At 48.4% G+C, this 23,046-nt stretch overlaps 2 protein-coding genes across 3 annotated transcripts in view; one reads left to right on the top strand and one right to left on the bottom strand.

Moving 5' to 3' along the window:
* Positions 1-11,507, bottom strand: part of CRNKL1 (crooked neck pre-mRNA splicing factor 1) — a 67,227-nt gene extending 55,720 nt beyond the window's left edge. For both annotated transcript variants that reach the window (XM_029593766.1, XM_029593767.1), the window contains exons 1-3: positions 11,359-11,507; positions 2,066-2,218; positions 1,386-1,477 (exon numbers count right to left, since the gene is read on the bottom strand). In XM_029593766.1, coding sequence (XP_029449626.1) covers positions 1,386-1,477; positions 2,066-2,218; positions 11,359-11,406 — 293 coding nt within the window. In that variant the 5' untranslated portion in view covers positions 11,407-11,507. The remainder of the gene's footprint in view (positions 1-1,385; positions 1,478-2,065; positions 2,219-11,358) is intronic.
* Positions 11,506-23,046, top strand: part of CFAP61 (cilia and flagella associated protein 61) — an 826,389-nt gene continuing 814,848 nt past the window's right edge. The window contains exon 1 of the mRNA XM_029593764.1: positions 11,506-11,593. The gene's annotated coding sequence lies outside the window, so the exon portion shown is untranslated. The remainder of the gene's footprint in view (positions 11,594-23,046) is intronic.

The raw sequence follows: 23,046 nt of genomic DNA, 5'->3' as shown, positions 1-23,046 counted from the left end.
TTTCCGGTTGCGTCCCGGGTGGTCTCCGGCTGCGGGGGGAGAGGGCAAATACCTTCACCGCCGCACTCGAGGGTGCACCCGCTGCCTCTCAGTCGCGCCCGAGGATCGGGGCTAGGTCCTCGCCACGATTCGGCCGCTGGACCGAGGCTTACCTCCGAGGGACCACGGAAATCACCTCGGGAATCTCAACTGGGGGAGGGACCTGAGGGTATCACCGCAGGAGAGCGGGGTTCATCTTCAGGTAGGTTTCTTCTTTAAATTTGGATTTTCTTCTTTGAATTTGGTTCTAACGCTGTGAGAGCGTGCAGATAGTCCCTAACTGCTATGGAGACGGAAAATACTGAAGAGCTGCACTTCCTGCAGGGGTATATGTACCGTGTTTCCCCGAAAATAAGACAGTGTCTTATATTAATTTTTGCTACCAAAGATGCACTAGGCCTTATTTTCAGGGGATGTCTTATTTTTCCATGAAGAAGAATTCACATCTATTGTTGAACAAAAAAATGAACATTTATTATATTCTGAATAGTTGTCTGGTTATGCTGGTTTGTGATGACAACTAACTGTGAATCCTGCAGGGTAAAAAAATCACAGCTGCATGCTCTGGTGTTCTGTGCGACGGGCATGCTCCCAAATAAAAACTTTGCTAGGTCTTACTTTCGGGGGAGGTCTTATATTTAGCAATTCAGCAAAACCTCTACTAGGTCTTATTTTCGGGGGATGTCTTATTTTCGGGGAAACAGGGTACTAGGAGCTGACATCAGATTGAAATCTGATCCGTCTCCAACTGCTAACAGGAGTACACTATACCCATTGGTCCTGAGTCCATCTGCTACACGCTAGGAAAATGTGACAGTTTTGCATATACTGGAGACAGGACATGCGAATCTTTCATTCATTCATCATAGATGTGCTGAAAACCTGACTGGCTAGGTATGCTCCGAGGCCTTGGTTGAGAAACGCTGTTCTAGTGGGCATTTGTCCACGACCAGAAAACCAGAAGGCAGCTCTGAGCTCCAGCACAGTATTAGCAGGTCAAGGCTGAAGTGTATCAGCTGGCCTATACCTCCTTATAGCATGCACTTGGTCCCTTATTTAATACTGAAAATAACACCTAGAACTAAAGCAGTCTGCTTTCTGGGCCATGCGCCCCATCAAAAGTCTTCATGTTCCCCCTTACATATCCTGAAAATCTGGACAGAACATCGAACACAAAAACACACCGCGATCTCATAAGCCTTATTCCTCTCCAGAACGTAGGATGACAAACATACAGGCCCCTCCATAAAAGTCAATTAATAGCTTAGCCTTCTACCATGTTCCTTTTTAGAAAACGCAATGGAAGCAACACACGGGGCATCTCTTTATTAACAGGCAAATCTCACCTCTGTACTTCTTTTAGACTCTCTTCCCATTGTGCGTACTTTATCCAGTTGCTGATGACTGTCCTGTTTTTCCGTATGTTATCCTCAAATGTCTGGGAAGGATTGGGAAAGGGATGGAAGACTTTGAAACAAAACTGCTGAGCGTGGAAACAGATTCTATGTCTTCATTAACCAAGAATGGCTAGCACTCACATAACTTGCAGAAAATCTATCAAATGCTGGCCAAAACAAATAATTTTTATACCATTTACATCCAATTCTGACGAACAAAGCTAAAACATGCAGCTGTCTGAATGTGCCAGAGAAGCCACTAAGCGGAGTGCACAAGCAGGCCCCAGTAACGTGAAGAACATGAATCTATCCCTTCATGGCTCAGAACGTCCCCGTTTCTAACCCCACTCCAACACCAAAGTAAATGAGGGTGCTCGAGTCACCCACACCACGCCTGGGATTGCAAAGATGCTACAGATGTGGGATTGATGCGCCCATATACCATTTAGCTGGGCTAAAAGAAAACTTAAGGCCTAGCCACATCAATGTCACAGTCTCATTGCTCTGTCTGAAAGCCTTGGCACAATCCCTGTGGAAAGTTAGCCAATCATTCCTCTCAGACACGAGTTCTAGAGTGTTCCTTTGGGGGCTCGTCTGGACATGAGAGCATCGAGCACAGCAGTTCTCACCTTCCTTTTCCGCAATTTATAGTCGTTCAGCTCCTCTTCATCGGTGATCTTCTGCTTGGGCGGGGGAGGCAGGAGCTCAAGTTCTCGCTCTTTGGCCTCTCTCAGCAGCTGCTCGGCTGTAATCTGCACCTCTGCTGGGGCTTTGTTCTTCACCTTCAGGAAGAAAAAAAAAAAAAATTTCAGTCTCAATTTCTTCAAGCTAATAAAATTACTACCAGGTTTGGACAAAACATTGCCTTGATTTTGCTTTTGCCTACAAGTTGAAGCACTTCATGTGTTAAGATTCCTCTGCCTCTAAAGGAGCAGAAGAGCAATGGGGGGGGGGGGGGGGGAAGAAATCACAGTGCACTGTGGGGTCATCGTTAATCCTGCAGTCTTTCCTTCACTGTTGGATACGCTCTGTTCACAAATTATGATTACCCCTTACCCTAATCATCTACATTGATAAGGCACCTGTAACAAACATTTTTAATGCTTAACAAATCCGATGGATGGACACCCTGGCAGCACATATCCTAGGAGGAAGAGGGCTCCTGAAATACAAGGTCTAAGGGCAAACTATTTCCATATGCTACGAGAATGCAGGAAGCGATCCAAGAGTTCTTGAGCAGTGAATGTATCAACTTACCTTCCTTTCCCAATAAAGTAAAGTCCAAAATACTGAAGGGGAACTTGCTGAAGCAATCTCATTAACATCAACATGCACACTCATATGTACATATATTTTCTGATCCAAAAATAATCTGCAGACCCATCTGAAATAGTACCAAGGTAACTGCTACTGACCTGATGAAGTGTCTGCTACATCTGTGCAGCACAAAGAGGAAAATTGGTTCTTACCTGCTAATTTTTGTTCCTGTAGTATCACGGATCAGTCCAGTCAGCTGGGTTTTGCTTCCCATCCAGCAGATGGAGACAAAGAAATTTTGACTGACTGCCTGCCACTTAACCCGAGGTACCACCTGCAGCCTGCCAGTACTGAACTGTACCCAAGCCAGATGCAAACCTTTTAAAAACCAATTGAACTATTTTGCAAAAACACAAATGTTGTCTGCATCAAACCCTGTGTAGGGATAACTAGAAACTGAGCCATTCTTCATTTGAAAACAACAAGCGATCACGCAGACACTGCAGAGGAACAGACAACCGAGCAGACCCTCCAAGACCCTCTTTCCAAACTGGGTGGGACTCGTCTGTAGTACTACAGGAATGAAAATTAGCAGGTAAGAACCAATTTTCCTTTCCCTGTATGTACCTGGATCAGTCCAGACATCTGGGATGTACCAAAGCTTCCCTACAATGGGTGGCACCACAAGAGTCCCGCTTGGACATCCAAACTGTAATGCCTGGCAAAAGTGTGTAAACACTTCCAAGTAGCTGCTCTACAGATTTCTTGCGCAGAGACTTGCTGGCATTCGGCCCAAAAGGCCGTCTGCGAATGGGTAGAATGCACCCGAAGCCCGGACGGTACTGGGCGACACCGAGTTATGTATGCTGAGTTAATGGTCTCCTTTAATCACCGCGCAATAGTTGCCCTGGAAGCTTTACACCCCCTTCTAGGACCACTCCACAGAACAAAAAGATGATGATCAGTCAGGCGGAAACAGTTCACCTCTAAGTAATGCAAGAGAGCCCACATCCAACTTCCGCAACTCTTTTGACTGAGGAGTGGAAGGGACCAAGTCCGGAAAAAATGGCAATTCCACCGACTGATTTAAATGAAAAGACGAAACCACCTTAGGCAGAAAAGAGGGGACCATTCTCATGTCCATAATTCGCAAAAGGGGCTCCCCGCAGGATAAGGCCTGAAGCTCAGACACCCATCTGGTAGAAGATATTGCCACCAGGAAGATCAGCTTCAAAGTAAGATCTGTCAATGTCGCTCGCTTCAAAGGCTCAAACGGCTGTCGGCGTTTCTTTTGTCCTTTTTCTCTCCTTCCCCACCCTAAATAGTCTAGTCAGTCATTCGCGGGGGTTTTTTTTGATTCACGGGTTGCTTTTAATTGGGCTATTTTTTTCTGCCAGTCGCATTTTTTTGGGCTTTTTGGGCGGGACTTGTGCTCTGATGTTACAGTGATTGGCTGCTGCTGCGATGAAGCCTGTCCATAGCAGGCACACCCTATATTGTAGCAGAAAACCAGAGCAGAGCTGCAAACCTTCACGAGCACATTTGTGGGCAGACCCAGCACGGCATGCACAAGCATCCCACGTGGGCAGACATGGAAGGCCAGCAGCAAGCAACAGAGAAGGAATCTTCAGACTGCAGCTACAGCCAGGTATCAGGAGGGGAGGAATTTGATGTTGGGAGGGGGGAATGAGAATGTGGGGGCCAGAGATGTGCTCTGAGGGGTTAGGGAGGGAGGGGGGGGGGAAGGAAAATTAGTTCTTACCCGTTAATTTTCGTTCCTGTAGTACCACGGATCAGTCCAGACAGTGGGTTGAGCCTCCTTTCCAGCAGGTGGAGACAGACTAAAACTTGAAGGATGCCCCATATCAGGACAGAGCCCATCCTCTAACCCTTCAGTATAACGTATGTCAAAGCAGAAAACAACAAACCCAAGAATAGGATCAAGCAAGTAACTTTAAAGCTCAACGGAGCAAATATAGATAATGTAGAAAAACATGGTATACTTATAAGCTCTTGCATCAACTTGGTATAAGAAAATGACCAAGGCTTCCAGTGTAATTGCTCAGTAATCTTGCACAAAGAAATATATGAAAATCTGCAGACCTGCAAGAAAACAAGCTTCAAGAGGAAAGAAGACAGACAGGGAAGGGCGTCTGGACTGATCCGTGGTACTACAGGAACGAAAATTAACAGGTAAGAACTAATTTTCCTTTCCTGTACGTACCCAGATGAGTCCAGACAGTGGGATGTACCAAAGCTTCCCTAAACTGTGTGGGACAGAGACAGTCCCGCTCGAAGCACTTGCCGCCCAAAGGAACCGAACACCGGAGCATGTACATCCAGATGGTAGTGCCGAGCAAAAGTGTGCAGAGACGTCCAAGTGGCAGCCCTGAAAATCTCCTGCGGGGAGACAAACTGACTCTCCGCCCACGAAGTAACCTGAGAACGCAAGGAATGGGCTTTCAGACCCTCAGGAAGCGGACGACCTTGACAAAGGTACGCCGAGGAAATGGCTTCTTTCAATCAACGAGCAATCGTGGTCTTAGAAGCCTGCTTACCCCGGTTGGGACCACTCCAAAGGATGAAGAGATGGTCCGATACGCGGAAGTCATTAGTGATCTGGAGATAACGAAGCAAGATTCGTTTGACATCCAGCCGACGGAGGTCGCCACCAGCCGTACCCGCGACCTCCTCCGGCGAGAATGCGGGGAGTTCTACCGACTGGTTGACGTGAAAAGCGGAGACAACCTTAGGTAAGAAGGAAGGAACCGTCCTGAGAGAGACCCCGGAATCCGAAAAACACAAGAAGGGCTCTCGACAGGACAGTGCCTGAAGCTCGGAAATACGGCGAGCAGAGGAAATAGAGACCAGAAAGACAGTCTTTAGAGTAAGATCCTTGAGCGTAACGTGGCGAAGAGGCTCGAAGGGAGCAGCACAGAGAGCACGAAGGACTAGGTTGAGACTCCACGACGGACACGTGGCCCGAGAGGGGGGAGGGCGGAGGTGTCTAACGCCCCTCAGGAAACGAATCACGTCAGGGTGAGCTGCTAAGGCATGACCGTCCACCCGACCCAGGAGAGAGCTGAGCGCAGTGACTTGAACGCGTAGAGAACTGAAGGAGAGGCCCTTAGAGAGACCCTTCTGAAGAAAAGAAAGAATCAAAGGAATCGAGGTGGAGCGCGCAGGGACACCCGCCTCCGTACACGCGGACTCAAAAACTTTCCAGATGCGCACATAGGCCAGAGAAGTTGACTGCTTCCAGGCTCGCAGCAGGGTGGAGATGACCTCCTCCCTATAACCTTTGCGCCTCAGGCGACCCCGTTCAAAAGCCAGGCTGCAAGACAGAAGCGATCGGCCTGGTCGAAATATACAGGCCCCTGCTGGAGGAGACGAGGAAGATGACCGAGGCGCAGGGGCCCGTCCACCGCTAGATTGATGAGATCCGCGCACCACAGCCTTCGCGGCCACTTGGGAGCGACGAGAATCACCGGTCCTCGGTGGAGCTCGATTCTCCTGAGAACTTTCCCCACCAGTGGCAACGGGGGAAACACGTACAGAAGGAGGTCTGCTGGCCAAGGTAGAGCCAGAGCATCCACGCCCTCTGTGCCGTGCTCCCTCCAGCGGCTGAAGAACTGATTGGCCTTGGCATTGCTCAGAGTCGCCATGAGGTCGAGGTGAGGAAGACCCCACCTGTCCACTATCAGAGCCATGGCCGCGTCCGAGAGCTCCCACTCTCCCGGATCGAGCGACTGCCGGTTGAGGAAGTCGGCTTGAACATTGTCTCTTCCAGCGATGTGAGAGGCCGCAAGGCACTGTAGGTGACGCTCTGCCCAAGCGAGAAGACGGCTGGCTTCTAAGGCTACCAGGGAACTGCGAGTGCCCCCTTGGTGATTGATGTAGGCGACTGTGGTGGAGTTGTCGGACAGGACTCGTACCGCCTTGCTGCGGATCAGGGGAAGGGACTCCTGAAGAGCCAGGTGGACCGCCAAAGTTTCCAGTCGATTGATGTGCCAGCGCGACTGAGTCTGCGACCATGTTCACTGGGTGAATTGAGAAAGGCAGACCGCACCCCAGCCCAACAGGCTGGCGTCCGTGGTCACTATCATCCACTGTGGAGCTTGAAGAGGCATCCCTTGCAGAAGATGAGGAAGAGAGACAGCCACCACTGTAATTCGTCGGCAGTAGAATCCAAGAACGGAAGGACTACGTGGAACTGCTCCGACACTGGCTGCCAACGGGACAGCAAAGCTTTCTGTAATGGACGCATATGAGGAAAAGCCCAGGGGATAAGGTCGATGGTAGAAGCCATGGATCCCAGGACTTGGAGATAATCCCAGGCTGTCGGGGAAGGTAGGTCAATCAAAGTCTGGACCTGATCGATCAGCTTGAGGGCTCGTGCCCGAGGTAAGAAAACCTTGCCTACTCGGGTGTCGAAGTGGGCTCCCAGAAATTCCAACTCCTGGGAGGGCTGAAGCTTGCTCTTGGAAAAGTTCACTATCCACCCGAGAGAGGCAAGGAGCTCCAAGACGCGATCCACCGCCCGCCGGCAAGAAGTCTCTGACTTGGCCCTGATGAGCCAATCGTCCAGATAGGGATGGACGACAATCCCCTCCCGGCGCAAGGCCGCCGCTACTACTACCATGACCTTCGTGAAGCTGCGAGGAGCAGTCGCAAGGCCGAAGGGGAGAGCTCGAAACTGGAAGTCCTGGTTGAGAATGTGGAATCGGAGATACTTCTGATAGTCGCGGTGAATGGGAATATGAAAATAAGCTACAGCGAGATTGAGGGAAGCAAGGAACTCTCCGGGGCGGACCGCCGCAATGACCGCCCGCAGGGTTTCCATGCGGAAGTGGGGGATCTTGAGAGCCCGATTGACCCTCTTGAGGTCCAATATTGGGCGGAAGGACCCGTCCTTTTTGGGCACGGTGATACTGGCCAGCGCCAATTTCCCTTTCCGGGCCTGGGACCACCGCTCCCAGATCCAGAAGCTTGGAGAGAGTCTGGACCACCGCGTCCCTCTTGGCCCGGCCGCAAGGCGAGAAAAGAAAGAGATCTGGAAGTTCCCTGACAAGGTCGAAAGCGTACCCGTCTCGGATAATGTCGAGGACCCACTGATCCGACGTGATCTTGACCCATTCCTCGAAGAACAGGGAGAGGCGTCTGCCGAGGTAAGGAACCGAGGAATGGGTCGGCTGAACTTCATTGCGTGGCAGGTTTAGTGGTGGCACGCACGGGCTGGCCCTCGCGAAAGGGCCGTCTGCCACGAAAGGACTGCGACCAGGACTGCGCACGAGAAGACCCCCTCGCAGAACCGCCCCACCCCCGAGGTGCGAAGCTACGTTGGCCCCTGAAGCGAGAGCGAGAGGCCGCGAAGGATCGGGAAGACTTAGGGTGGTCCTCTGGGAGCTTATGGACCTTGTCAGCCAAGGAGTCCATAAGCTTCTCGAGATCCTCACCAAAGAGCATCTTACCTTTGAAGGGCAGCGTGCCCAGCCGAGTCTTCGAGGACTGATCAGCCGACCAGTGGCGTAGCCAAAGGAGGCTCCGGGCCGCCACTGCCAAAACCATCGCCTGGACACGGACTAGATCGTAGAGGGCATCTGATACGTAAGCGGTTACTGCCTCCAGTCGTTTGGCTTGTTCTGCCTCACCTGGCGAAAGCTCCCGGGCGCAGAGTAACTGTTGGACCCACTGGAGGCCCGCTCGCATCATGAGACTGCTACAGCAAGACGCCCGGACCCAGAGGGCCAGAACGTCGAAGATGCGCTTCAGGTGAGCCTCCAGCTTACGATCTTGTGAATCCTTCAAGGCCGTGGAACCTTCCACCGGAATCGTGGTGTGCTTGGCCACTGCAGAAACATAAGAATCCACCGATGGATATCGCAACAGCTCCAAGCCCTCCTCCGGGAGGGGATAGAAATTATCCATCGCACGCTCCACCCGAAGCGCACCCTCAGGAGCCTCCCATTCCTGCAGGATAAGGAGCTTAAGCATGGGGTGGAAGGGAAAGGCCGAGGCCGGAGCCCGGAAGCCCTCCCAGAACTGGGTTCATATCCTTAGGGAGCGAGGCCATGAGATTATCCACGGAGGGACTCTCCAGACCCAGCTCCTGCAAAACAAAAGGGAGGAGGGGCTCTAATTCCTCCTTACGAAAAAGATGGAGGGCTCTAGGGTCAACCCTCTTTAGGAGGGGGGGCATCCGCCGAATCCGAGGAAGCAGCGGGGTCCGAGGACACGGGAGACACCGGGGGGGAAGGGGGGCACCCCCGGGACCACCTGCACCCAAACTGGTCCCTCGGGCTCCGCGGCCGGTCCAGTGGTCAACGGCGCTGAACGAGGCATTTTTGGTGGGGGGGGGCAAGGGGGGCATTCGTCCAGCTCATGCAGGCTAGCTAGGTAAGATTTGGGCATGAGGAGGACGAAATCCGCTGAAAAAGGGACCCTGGATTTGGCGGGGGGGGGGGGGGGGGGGGGGCGAGGGAAGGTCAGGACACCCGCGGGGGCCAAATCGGGGGTTAAATCAAAAAAATCTGGCCCCCCAGCCCCAAGGAGCACTGAAATCGGCCCCGATGAAAAATCCAAGATGGCGGCCGTTCCCGGGCTCTGCCGACCCGGGAAAGGCCTAGCCATGCCGGGAGGAGTGGAGCCCCGGACTAAGTTTGCTTGTCCTGCTGAGGACCTTCCACACCCGGCAGGCAAGCAGTGCAGAGGCCCTGCCGCGAAAAACGCGAAGAGGGCAGCCTACAAGAAAGGCAGGCTGCCAGTCAGGACATAGTTAAGCCGCAGGTGAAAAAAAAAGCTGAAAAAAAAAAAAAGCTTGATTGACAGCCTGCACAGCAGGAGAGAGCAGGCGGGAAACCTGCTGCCTTCTGCTTCTCTGGCTGCCGGTTCTAGCCCTACTCTGACCAGAAAAAAATAAAAAAGCTGGTCAACTGCTGCAAATAAGTTAGAGGTAGGTGAGTACCTGCAACTTATTGAAAGTTTGAAACTTTTACACTTTTTTTTTTTTTTTTACTGAGGGCAGCAGCGGGTTAAAAAACCCTCTCAGCAGCCAGAGGGGGAACGAGGCCCAGAGAGCGGTCCCCACACCTGGAAGCGTCCACGGTCTCAGGACTATGCAGGGAACCCCCTCCTGCAAAAGGGGCAAAGCCCCCCTGAGCTGGGCAAGAGCTGGGAGATGGACGTCTCCCACACAAAAACAGTAAAAGCACTAAAAGAAGGCAAAATTTCCTTCATAGATTTTTTCCTTTGTTTCTAAAACAAGCGGGAATCAAAAGAACTACTTGCTTGAGCCGAAAAGGAAAGAAGAAGAGGCTGACTAGCCTACAGCAGAGAACCGAAGGGGAGATGCTGCACCTGCTGGAGACAGACCAATACTGAAGGGGTAGAGGATAGGCTCTGTCCTGATATAGGGCATCCTTCAAGTTTTAGTCTGTCTCCACCTGCTGGAAAGGAGGCTCAACCCACTGTCTGGACTGATCCGGGTACGTACAGGAATGAGAGTTTGGGGGCCAGAGATGTGCTTGGAGGGGGGTGGGGGGCGGGGATGAGAGTGTGGGGGCCAAAGATGTGCTCAGAGGGGTTAGGAAGGGGGGAATGAATGCATGGGGGTCAGGGATTTGTTTGGAGGGGGGAATGAACATGAGGACGTGTTTGTAGGGGATGGGAGAGGGGAATGAGTGTGTGGGGGGCCAGGGATGTGCTTGGAGGGGGGAATGAGCATGAGGGAATTTGCTGTACCAGCGATTCAACGACAATATGTATCCTGACAATGCTGACAATATGGAGAACGAAGAACTGGCTGTTATCACTAATTGTCAGACCTTGTTTTAGTTAACTGTGAGAGCTAGAACAATTTATTACAATAAAGTCAGCTGTTTTGTGTGAATTACAAACGTATTTCAAGCGTTAAATGCTATAAAAAATAAAAAAAAGTTTCAATCTCACATGTTTTGGGCTTTTTTTGGGCTTGTTTTTTTGGGAAAAAGCGCTTGTTCTTTCATGAAAACCTGGCAACCCTGCTATTTGCTTTGCTTTGTTTTTGTTAGGAATCTCATTCTTACTTCCTGAACACTTCTCACGTGCTGCCTATTTTTCTTTCGTAACTTTGGTTAATAAAACTTGGCTGATTTCAGAGGCGCATCTACTGGGGCCACAAGCCATGCACTCAAAACTCGGGAGGAAGGGGGCAACCCCTTGTTAGCCAGCAAGTGGTACCGAGTGTGTCCTCTCCGGTCCTCAGGTTGGCAGGGCTCCTTGAAGCCACCTGGGACGGGAGATGGAGAAAATAAAGAAGATGACAACCCTCCCTGATTTTTAATACACTTCAGATGAAAGAAGCAGAATGGGAGAGATCTGGCCAGGTAAGACCTCGCCCCATCACAAGCTGCCCGAGGAGAGCGTGATGCCTGCGTACGTTTGGTCTGTTTGGGGCTTGCCAGATTAAGAGCGAAGCTTTGTTTTCAGCTGAAATGTGCGGCGGCAGGGTACACCCGCTCCTGCTTCTCACATGCGCTACCTGTTTATTATGCCCGCTAGGGCTTTTCTAGCTCGCCGATCCCCGCTTCTGCACCCGCAACGGAACAGTTCCTCGGTGCCCGTCCCCGACAGGAAGTTGAAGCTGCTGCTTTCTCTTCCTTCCCCCAACCAGTCCTGCCGCCCTCACCTTGGCCACCTTAGGAATCCTCTGCTTCCCGGCCACCGTGGACGCCATGGCTGCGGCGTGTCCGGTCCCGAGCTCCGGCTGTCCTCGCTAGCCCTCTGACGATCCCTCCGGAGGAGGCGGAGCCGCGTCAGTCGACCCTTCACCTTTAACCCCATGACGACAGGAGTGCGGTTGCCACGGTAACGGGTAAAGCGTCGGTCCCTGGCGGTGAGCAGGACGCGCAGCGCATTTTCCGGTAAGAAGCTTATTGTTGTTGTTGTTGTTATTTTTATATACACTACAGCCCGTGGCCGCCACCCTGCCCCAAAGAGCTGAGAGCCTGACGGCTGAACGCAGGAAACTAAGGTGGAGAGTTGTTCCAGCCTATTCAGCGATATTACATATTCAGCGAATCTCTTGAACTCGTACATGCTCGCGACCCCACTGGTTTTCACATGTCCACAAACCACTCGCCTTCTGCGATCCCCTCACCTCGGAGAACTCCACTTTCTAAAGTTGACACATCTCTGCCCATTTAGAATGATGTCTCTAGATTTTATATATTTAATTTAAATATTTGCACTTTAGCTTTTCTAGTATTTCCTTCAGAAGCAGTAGAACAGTATTCATGAAAGAAAGATGAGTGGGAAATTTGAAGCAAGGATAAAATAGACCAGAAACTTTATTTATGTTCTGCCCTTGGGTACTTCAAAGCAGATACATTTAGGTATTACAGTTATTTCCCTATCCCCAGAGGGCTTATAAACTAATTTTTTATCTGAGGCAAAAGAGGTTAAAGTGACTTGCCTAAGGTCACAAAGAATGGCAGTGAAATTTGAATTCTGGTTTCCCTGAGTTGCAGGTCGCTGCTCTAGCCATCAACCTATGTCTCCACTCCAACAGGCCGATACAATAAAGTCATGCGGAAAACGGGCGCTCAGTGTTGAGCGGCCACTTTCCTAATATGCGCCCAGCCGCCTCTCCTGGGAGCACGATGCAATATTTAAATGAGGAGGCACGCTAAAAGGAGGTGCAAAGGACAGTTGCGTGCCCCTAGCGTCTACTTGGCAGCAGGCGCCCAGGAGAAGTGGCTATCAGCGGGTTAGGAAAATGGACGCTCATTAATTGAGCATCTCTTTTCCTAACCTGACCGCTGGCACTTAAAAAAAAAAAATTTTAACCTTTTGTTTCCTCCGACTTAATATTGCCAAGATATTAAGTCGGAGAAAGTACAGGAAATCAGTATTTTCAGCTTTTCTGTACACTTTTTTGGGCCACTCAGAAATTAATGCCTGCTCTGGGCTGGCGTTAATTTCTGAGCATACAAATGTGCAGATCAGGCATACATTTTTCTTTTTTTTGTATTTGGGGGCGAATAGCTAATAGCCTCATCAACATGCATTTGTCTGTGATGAGCGCTATTAGTTTTTTTTTTTTTGGGGGGGGGGCGGGGTTGGACGTGCGCTCTGGACGTGCTAAACCCCTTATGATATAAGGGGTTGTGGATGTGCGTCCAATCGCGTATTAAACAGTGCACTCAACTGAGCTTGCTTTACTGTATCGGCCTGTATTTGGGTGCTGCTTCTTTTGCTCAGTGGTGCTGTTGCTTTAGTTCTGGAAAATTGTACTCAAGAACAACTGAAAGCATTTTTGGTTGGGGGTGGGAGGGAAGCCAACTAAGCTCTGCCTCCTTCCCACCCATCAATCTCTCCTTCGCTCACCCACCTCTAGCTCTCCTTTACCCTTCCTTTCCTGTCTTCCCCTGCCCTTAGGGTAGTCAACTTTTCCACAAGTGAACATCCCACCAAACCTAAGGACCTGGGGAGGGGGAATATTACTTTCAAAGTTTGAGGACTGTGGTAGAGGTGAGGGGGTGTGCTCCTGTCAGTTGTAGATCCATAGTCCTTTCATCACTTGGGTTCCAACTATCCTCCTCTATACACTTTGCTTTATAAAATGGTCTTAATTATTATTCTATACACTGCAATGTGTGTTACTTTACTCTGCCCCATAAACAAATCAACCACAGCCTCTGTTATGCAGTTTTACTCTCTCGCTCTCTCTACCAAAACTAAAGGTTCTCTAATACATATATACACACCCACCTAAACACAGCCTCCTCTCTTATATACTGATGCACAGCCAACATGTTTTTCCCTCACACCAGCTCTTCTCTCTCTGTCTTCCAAATCACCCCTCCACAGACAGCCCGAAGTTTCAGGGAGACAGTGTTGGGTAGAGGGGGAGAAACTGAGAGAGAAGCAAAAGTTATAGTTGTACAGCATCCCTCACCCAAACGACAGAATATAGAGCTAAAAAGAATAGGCCATTGCCAATGCCAAGTCTTGAAAATGACAGCTAGAATTAAAAAAGTTATTGTGCACATAAAATCATTAAAACATTCCAGTCACATAATTACAATAATCTGAAAATAAGACACTTTTACCTTTACCTTTTTGTCCATATCATACTGTTCTCTACTTGCATTTTCTAGCTTTTCTTTCCATTTGTTACTTTTCCCTTCTATGATTCTCCTCCTTCCTTCAGTTCTTCCCCCTATGGCTGACATTGTTTGCCCTTCTTCCACTTCTCTCCTTCTCTTTTCTTCTCTTCCATTCATCCCGTCTCAATCTGTTGATTGTCATCTAATTTTTTTTACTTTTCACCCCTGTATCTCCTATTTTATTCTTCCATCATCTAATGCCAGCCTTCCTTCTCCAGTCTCTCCCACCCAGTCACATTTCCCTTTTCTCTCTCGCCCCCCTCTTCCAGCTGGCTCGTCCCTTTTCCTTTAACTCTTCCCAGCTTTTCACCTCTGTCTCCCTTGTACCACCTGTCTCTCAATATGCACCCTCTTTCTCTCTCCTCTGCTACCCTCCTGTCTCTAGCCCCATGCCTTCGTCTTTCTCTCCTCCCTATGTTCTTTTGTCTCTTCCCTTTCTTCCCTGATGCCCTTCTTTCTCTTTCTTATGCCCTCTTTTTTTTTTCTCCCTTCCTCCATCTCTCTCTTGTTACCTCCATACCCCCTCTGTGTCTCTCCCACCCCATGGCCCTATAAGTGTATCTTGCCTTTCCCTCCCCTGTGCCCCCTTCTTTTCTCCATGTCATAAGAACATAAGAACATGCCATACTGGGTCACACCAAAGGTCCATCAAGCCCAGTTTCCTGTTTCCGTGGCTAAGCCAGGTCACAAGTACCTGGCAGGATCCCAAGGGGTAGACAGATTCCAAGCTGCTTATCCCAAGTATCTCTCCACTCCCTTGTCCCCACGGGTATCTCTCCCTTTCTTCCATGCCCCTCTGTGTATCTCCCCTCCCATGCCCCCATATGTGTATTTTCCCTTCCCTCCCCTTTATTGTTTCTCTGTGTCCTCTTTGTGTCTCTCTCTCCCCCCACTCTGTACCCTCTCGCTCTGTCTCGCCACGATCCATACTTTGTGCCTGCATCTTTTTCTCTGGGCTCACTTCTGCAGCTGTTTCAGATATTGGGTCTTGGCCCAGCACACAATGAGGAAGGGGACAGGACCCATAGGGCCGAAGCTGTGGAGACCTGCAGACACTGGTAACTGAGGGCTGTACTGTGCCCTCCCTCCTCTCCTGAAGGCAGCCAACCACAGCATGGGAAAGGAGATGGGGCAGAAACACAGTACAGATGCGGAACCACAGTACGGTCTGTCGTTGCTTTTTGACTGGACGGAGGAGGGCCACCCAGGAAGCGCTGTGGAGGAGAGGAGGAACTGACCACCCAAACTGGATTTTCAGTGTCTGGTCAACATTTCTGACCAGACACTGCACAGCATATTTAAACACTGGGCTATCTGATCCAAAACCCCACCTGCCCCATCTTCCCCTTTCTCTCCCCAGGATCCTCCTTTTCTGCTGATCAGCAGCAAAAGGAGAAAAGTGGTGCATTGGCTGCATCCTCCACTTCTTCTGCAGTCTGACTGCTGCTTTGAACTGCTTAACTGTACAGAGTCCCATATGGTTCAAAGAAGGAATTGGGCCCAGAGCTGCAGAGGTAGAGGACGCAGCTAATGCACCACTGCTCTTCACCTTTTGCTACCGAACATCGGCTGTCTTCCTGACCTGGCCCCAGATCTCCTGCAGTGATTCTGCAGGAAGAGCCAGATTTGGTGTGGCCATGGCTTCTGTGGGCCACCCCATTCCGACAGCAATGGTTGTTTGCATATCTTGAGATCTTTTGTTTAAAAAAATGTGCATACAAAGCACATTGCTGTGACATTGATGTCACAGTCCTCTTAGAGAATGGACAAAATGAGCTGGCTGGAAACTAAGTCAGTGTAGTACAAGAGGAACTCAATAAATTAGAGGAGGTGGCATGTATTTTCTGAGCTATTAGCCTGTCTTGTCCTTTTGCCATAGGCAGGTATGTTGCACCAGGAACTTTAATGCATGACTGAAGAGTTTGTGTAAAGAAGAGGGTTTTGGATTTCATGGGGATTGGGGTTCTGTATTGCTTTGAAATGGGAATGCCTGAAGGCTGCTGCACTTAGGGAAGAGAGCAAAAGAAAAGTTATGGGAAGAGAAGAAGAGTCCATGAATTAGCAGCTATAACTCTTCCTCATTCGCCCTTTCCAGGGAGAACTTGACCTTGCACCCTAAGCCTTTGGTAACCGTACAGAGCTGAAAGTTAGCAGCTCAGTGTCCTATAAGAGATGTAGACACAAAGTGAATCAAACAACTTAAAATGTCATAAAGCCTAAATCACAAACAATAAACAAAGCCATGGTGAAAAGTAGTACTTGTACATAATTTAAAGCATTAACAGTTCTTTTAGTTTGTGTGATTGTCATAATGTGCTGGCCCCCCCCCCCCCCCCAAAAAAAAAAAAAAGTTACCGCTCTGGGTGCACATGTAGTTTTTTGCACAGTCAGGCTGGCCACAGATCTAGCAAAACTGAAAGTGGACAAGACAGTGGGGCCAGTTGGGATACATCCTAGGATAATAAGGGAGCTCAGAGAGGTTCTGGCAGCTCTGCTCAGTCTTTGGAGACAGGAGTGGTTCCAGAAGACTGGAGAATGTCAGATGTAGAAATAGAGAGGTTAGCAACTATAGGCCAGTTAGTTTGACCATAGGGGTGGGTAAATAAATAGAGTCATGACCAGGGCCGGTACAAGGTTATTAAGCACCTTAGGCAAACTTTCTGCTTTGCGTCCGCCCCCCCTCCTCCCCCTGTGTAAGCCCCGGCTCCGGCCCTGACCTCATTCACTCAGTCCCCCTCTCTTACACACTTAGGTTCCTTGTCTCATTCACACACACACACCCTTACACAGGCTCCTTCCCTCTCTTTCACTATCACTATTGCTCTTTTGTACACACACAATCCCTCTCGCTCAGACGCACACACAAACTGAGGCACTGCTTGTGGCCTGCCGAGTGTCTGCTTTTCTTGGCCACGAGCAGGATGGGTGCTGCATGCAGCCCACCGAGTCTTTGCTTCTCTCGTCTGCGAGTAGGATGGGTGCTGCTTGTGGCCCGTCGAGTCTCTACTCCTCTTGGCTGTGAGTGGGATGGGCTCCGCTCGCGGTCCCATATGGCTGCTCTTTGCCACCCTCTAATGGCTGGCACCCTAGGCAACTGCCTAGTTTGCCTATTGGAATGCACTGGTTCTGGTCATGACTAAAGGAAAGAATAGTGAAATATCTTGAATTTTATTTATTTATTTATTTATTTAGAGACTTTTATATACTGGTATTAGTAGGGACATCATACCGGTTCACATTTGAACAGCAGGTTTGAAAGTACATATTAACAGGGAGAAAGAACTGGGAGGGGGATAACACAAGAGCAGCGTAGAAATGTAGCTTAACAGCAGGCGAACATAAAAGCTTAACAACAGGCAAACATAGAGCTCCTTAATATAAGGAATATAGGATAGTCTATATGGGAGATAGTATAGCATCGTAGGAGGGAGGGGGGAGGGTGAATCCGGATAGGCTTGTTTAAATAATCATGTTTTTAACTTCTTTTTAAATTTGATGGTGCATGGTTCAAGGCGTAAGTTTGGAGGGAGGGAGTTCCAGAGTGAAGGGCCAGCAATTGAGAGGGCACAGTCGCGTGTGGAGGAGAGGTGGGCTGTTTTAAGGGAGGGTACTAGTAGAGTGCCTTTGTTGGCAGTTCTGGTGGGCCGGGTAGACTGATGAGTCTTAAAAGGAATGTCTAGCCAGTTGGAATTGTGAGTGTGAATGGATTTATGTACAATGGTCAGGGTTTTTTAGTGAATTCGGGAGGGGATAGGGAGCCAGTGTAAGTCTTTACGGATAGGGGTGATGTGTTCAGATTTACGGGTATTTGAGATGATTCTAGCAGTCGCATTTTGAAACATTTATGGGGGTTTTATTGTGGAGTAGGGGAACCCTAGGAAGAGTGAGTTACAGTATTTTTTATTTATTTATTATTTTTATATACTGACATTCATCTCAATTGAGATATCACACCAGTTTACATTCAGGTGCTGGAGGTATTTCCCTATCCCCAGAGGGCTTACAATCTAAGTTTTTTGTACCTGAGGCAATGTAGGGTAAAGTGACTTGCCCAAGGTCACAAGGAATGACAGCGGGACTTGAACCTTGGTCTCCTGGTTCATAGTCCACTGCTCTAACCACTAGGTTATTCCTCCTCCCTACTTCCTTACTTACTTACTTAAAGAGGAAGAGGAAGTAGTCCAATTTAGAGGAGATAGTGGCTTGGATCACTGTGCAGAAGTCTTGGGTGTATAGTAGTAGTTTAAGCTTTTTTAGGACATTGAGTTTGAAGAAACCTTCTTTAAGTATGGAGCTGATGTATGCTGAGTTGTTGATCAAGGAGAACTCCATGGTCCCTTACGAAGGGTTGGGCTGTGATGATGTTGAGATTGGGGTCATTAGACAGGGGGGGGGGGAGGGGGAGAGTGGGGGGAAATAAGTAGAAGTTCAGTTTTGCTGGTGTTGAGTGCGAGGTGGAGGTTGGTGAGTAGAGAGTTGAATCCAGTAAGCGGCAGGATCCAAGGTGGCATGCTTTTGCAAGAGGAAGATCATATCAAATCTAATCAATTGATTTTATTGGGTAGCCAAAGAATTAGATTAGGATGAGTACCAGGTGTGCTATACTTAGATTTTGTTACTGTCTCACATAAGCAATGTTTTTAAAAAGTTTGGTTCCAGCTAAAATTCCTTCAGGTGTTGAGGGAAAGAAGTGGGAAGAGGAGGGGATTATTTTTTTAAAACTCTTTTTATGACCCTGGCCTGTCCTCTGCATGCCAGGCTGCCACTGCTCCTCTTCACCCCAGCAGCTCCTCTTTCTTCCAGCCCCAGCTTGGGTCCTTCGATTCTCCTCCTCAGCCCTGTGGCTACTCCTATTTAAGGCCCGCCCTGCAATCTCTGATTTGCCTTCCAGTCCAGTGGCAGCTTTTCCTTCCAGCCCCAGCTTGGGGTTTCCAGTTCTCCCCATCCCAGCAACCATTCCTCCTTTCAGCTTGGCTCAGGGCTGCCACTGCTTTATTTTGTTTCAATAGGCATAGTAGACCTGTGCCTAGGGTGGCAAAAATATAGGGGAGTATTGGAGAAATTACTTACCTGATAATTTCGTTTTCCTTAGTGTAGACAGATGGACTCAGGACAATGGGTTATATGCTCCCCTGCTAGCAGATGGAGACGGAGTCAGGTTTCAAAACTGACATCACCTTAGATATACCCCTGCAGCGACCTCAGCCATTCAGTATTCTCTTCAAAAGCCATTGTGGACATAGTATTGAAAAACTTGAATACCACTTGATAACTTGATTAAAAACCAGTAACCATAAGTGTACTCAACCAAACATAAATGCTGAATCCCAGCAATATTGTAGATGCCCTGATCTAGGCTTAGCTGTAACCTCTTGGAATCGCGATTCACCTCATGGGCGATTCCTTGACACCGTTCATGGGCAGCCAAGGGCAGGATGCTGAGTCCATCTGTCTACACTAAGGAAAACAAAATTATCAGGTAAGTAATTTCTCCATTTCCTAGCGTGTAGCCAGATGGATTCAGGACCAATGGAATATTCAAAAGCTACTCCTGAATGGGGCGGGAGGCTGCCCGCGGTCCGGATACATCCAGGTGATAAAACCTGGAGAAGGTGTGTAAGGAGGACCCCCTTCACTGCTTGGCAGATGTTGATGGGTGATAGTAGCTTAGCTTCCGCTCAGGATACTGCCTGTTTCCTAGTGGAATGAACTTTAACCTGAAGAGGTAAAGGCTTCCTTGCCTCTACATAAGCACCCGTGATCACTTCTTTGATCCAGCAAGCTATGGTAGCTCGCAAAACTACTTCGCCTTGTTTCTTTCCACCATGAAGAACAAACAAGCGGTCTGTCTTGCGCACCAGTTCTGAACGTTCCAGATACCGTACTAAAAGCCTACTGCGTTTAAGTAGTGTAGGAGGTGGTAGTCTTCCATGTCCTTGCGTCTAACTAGGGACGGTAAGGAGATGGACTGGTTCAGGTGAAACTCTGAGACTAACTTTGGTAAGAAGGAAGGAACGTTGCGAAGCTGTAATGTTCCTGGATTCAACTGGAGGAACGGTTCCCGATATGACCGTGCCTGTAGTTCAGAGATACGATGAGCTGAGCATATCACCACCTAGAATACAGTCTTCATCGTTAACAGGCATAGAGCCAGACTGTGCAGCGGCTGAAAGGAAGGCCCTGTTAAAGGGTCCAATACTAGATTAAGGTTCCATAGGGGGCCTGGCCACTTTATAGGTCAGAGGTGTTTAACCCCTTTTTGGAAACAGGTCAAGTCCAAATGTGTCGACAGGTGGGCTCTGTTCACCTCGCCTCTGAAACAGGAGAGAGGCGTCACCTGAATCTTCAAGGAGCTGAGGGGCAACCCTTTGTTCCGGCCGTTCTGTAAAACTTCCAGAATCATGGAAATCTTGGTTAATCAACAAAAGAACATAAGAACATAAGAACATGCCTATATTGGGACAGACCAAGGGTCCATCAAGCCCAGCATCCTGTTTCCAACAGTGGCCAATCCAGACCATAAGTGCCTGGCAAGTACCCAAAAACTAAGTCTATTCCATGCTACTGTTGCTAGTAATAGCAGTGGCTATTTTCTAAGTCAACTTAATTAAAAGCAGGTAATGGACTTCTCCAAGAACTTATCCAATCCTTTTTTAAACACAGCTATACTAACTGCACTAACCACATTCTCTGGCAACAAATTCCAGAGTTTAATTGTGCATTGAGTGATAAAGAACTTTCTCTGATTAGTTTTAAATGTGCCACATGCTAACTTCATGGAGTGCCCCCTATTCTTTCTATTATCCGAAAGAGTAAATAACTGATTCACATTAACCCGTTCTAGACCTCTTATGATTTTAAACACCTCTATCATATCCCCCCTCAGCCATCTCTTCTTCAAGCTGAAAAGTCCTAACCTCTTTAATCTTTCCTCATAGGGGAGCTGTTCCATTCCCTTTATCATTTTGATCGCCCTTCTTTGTACCGTCTCCATCGCAACTATATCTTTTTTGAGATGCGGCGACCAGAATTGTATACAGTATTTATTTATTTATTTATTTATTTTTGGTTTTTATATACCGGAAATTCCTGTATACAATACATATCACTCCGGTTCACATTTAACAGAGATAACTATCGCCGGGGAGGCGGTTTACATGGAACATATCGAATATAATGAACGGATAATAATCAAAGTACAATCTATTATGCAACAACTAAGATCAACTTAGAAAACAACTTGGAACATATAACTGACGCAATATGAACATTACAATATTGCTGTAAGACAAGGCTGGATGTTTGTTCTTCTTGCTTTTAGCTCTCTGGGAAAGCTTGATGGAAAAGCCAAGTCTTGAGTTTCACTTTGAAAGTAGTATGGCACGGTTCAAGGCGGAGGTCTGGTGGTAGTGAGTTCCAGAGAGACGGGCCCGCTGTGGATAGAGCGCGTTTCCTCAGGGTAGATTTTGCAGGTTGGGTGATCATTCTGTTCTGGTATGCCCTTCTGGTTGGTTTGTTAGAAGAGTGTAGTTGAAGCTGGAAAGTTAAGTTGAGTGGGGAGATGTTATGTAGTGCCTTGTGAATCATCATGCAAGTCTTGAACTGAATCCTATATTTGATGGGAAGCCAGTGGAGATGCTGGAGGATTGGGGTGATATGGTCCCTTTTTTTGGCATTGGTAAGGATCCTTGCAGTAGCATTCAGAACCATCTGGAGTGGTTTGGTAGTGTATGCTGGAAGGCCCTGCAGGAGTGAATTACAGTAGTCTAATTTAGTAAGAATGATGGCTTGGAGTACTGTGCGGAAATCCCTGTAGAGTAGAAGGGGCTTTAGTTTCTTTAGCACTTGTAATTTAAAGAAGCATTCTTTTGTAGTGTTATTTATGAATTTATTGAGGCTGAGTTTGTTGTCTAGTAGTACTCCCAGATCTCTGACTTGAGGTGCGGTGGAGTATCCTGAGGTGTCTGGAGAGTTACTGGATGTTGGCGGGGCAGATTGATCCGGTGCTATTATGAGAATTTCCGTTTTTTTGGTGTTTAGCACCAGGTTGAGGCTGGTTAGAAGATTGTTGATGGATGAGAGGCATTTTTTCCAGTAGGCCATGGTTTTGTGTATGGTCTCCGTGATAGGGATGAGAATTTGAATGTCATCCGCGTATAAGAAATGGGTGAGCTTGAGGTTAGTAAGTAGATGACAGAGTGGGAGAAGGTAAATGTTGAAGAGGGTGGGGGAGAGTGATGATCCTTGTGGTACCCCCATCTTGACTTGGATGGGGTGAGATTCCTTGTTGTTTATCTTAACTTTGTATGTTCTGTTCTCTAGGAAGGACTTAAACCAGTTGAGAGCTGCTCCAGTGATGCCGATGTCTGTTAGTTGTTGTAGTAGGCTAGGGTGGTTCACGGTGTCGAACGCTGAGGAAAGATCCAGCAGCGCGAGGAGACAAGGTTGGCCTTTTTCGAGATTGAAGATAATGGTGTCCGTTAGTGTGGCTAATAAGGATTCGGTGTTCTTTTTCTTTCGGAATCCATATTGGTTATTGGTGAGGATATTGTTGTCGTCAAGGAATTCAGAAAGTTGTCTGTTGACAATTTTCTCCATAATTTTAGCTAGCATAGGGAGGTTAGCTATGGGTCTATAGTTAGCCAGATCTGTAGTAGGAAGGTTGGGTTTTTTGAGGAGAGGTTTGAGCAGTGCTAACTTGAGTTGGTCAGGAACTTGGCCTTGGGCGAGGGAGCAATTAATGATATCGGCAACTGGCTTGGCAATGATGTCATGGATTGAACTCAGCAGGTTTGATGGTATATGGTCTAAGGGGTGAGAGGACGGTTTTATCTTCTTAATGATATTTGCTATTTCTAAGGTGGACGTGGGTTCAAGAGATTCGAGCACTGCTGTGTGTGTGTTGGGTTGAGAAGCGGTTGCTGTATCTGATTGCTGGCTGTGGTTGCTTGCGAAGCTTGCGTGCGGCGTTGGCCCTTTGAGGGGGCTACAAGGTATTCAAGGTGAGGTCTCACCATAGAGCGATACAGAGGCATTATGATATTTTCCGTTTTATTCACCATTCCCTTTCTAATAATTCCCAACATACTGTTTGCTTTTTTGACTGCCGCAGCACACTGAACCAATGATTTTAATGTGTTATCCACTATGACGCCCTGATCTCTTTCTTGGGTGGTAGCTCCTAATATGGAACCTAACATTTTGTA

This window comes from Rhinatrema bivittatum, chromosome 3 (genome assembly GCF_901001135.1).
Source record: "Rhinatrema bivittatum chromosome 3, aRhiBiv1.1, whole genome shotgun sequence".
Lineage (NCBI taxonomy): Eukaryota > Metazoa > Chordata > Amphibia > Gymnophiona > Rhinatrematidae > Rhinatrema > Rhinatrema bivittatum.
This window is presented reverse-complemented; position numbering and strand designations above follow the sequence as displayed.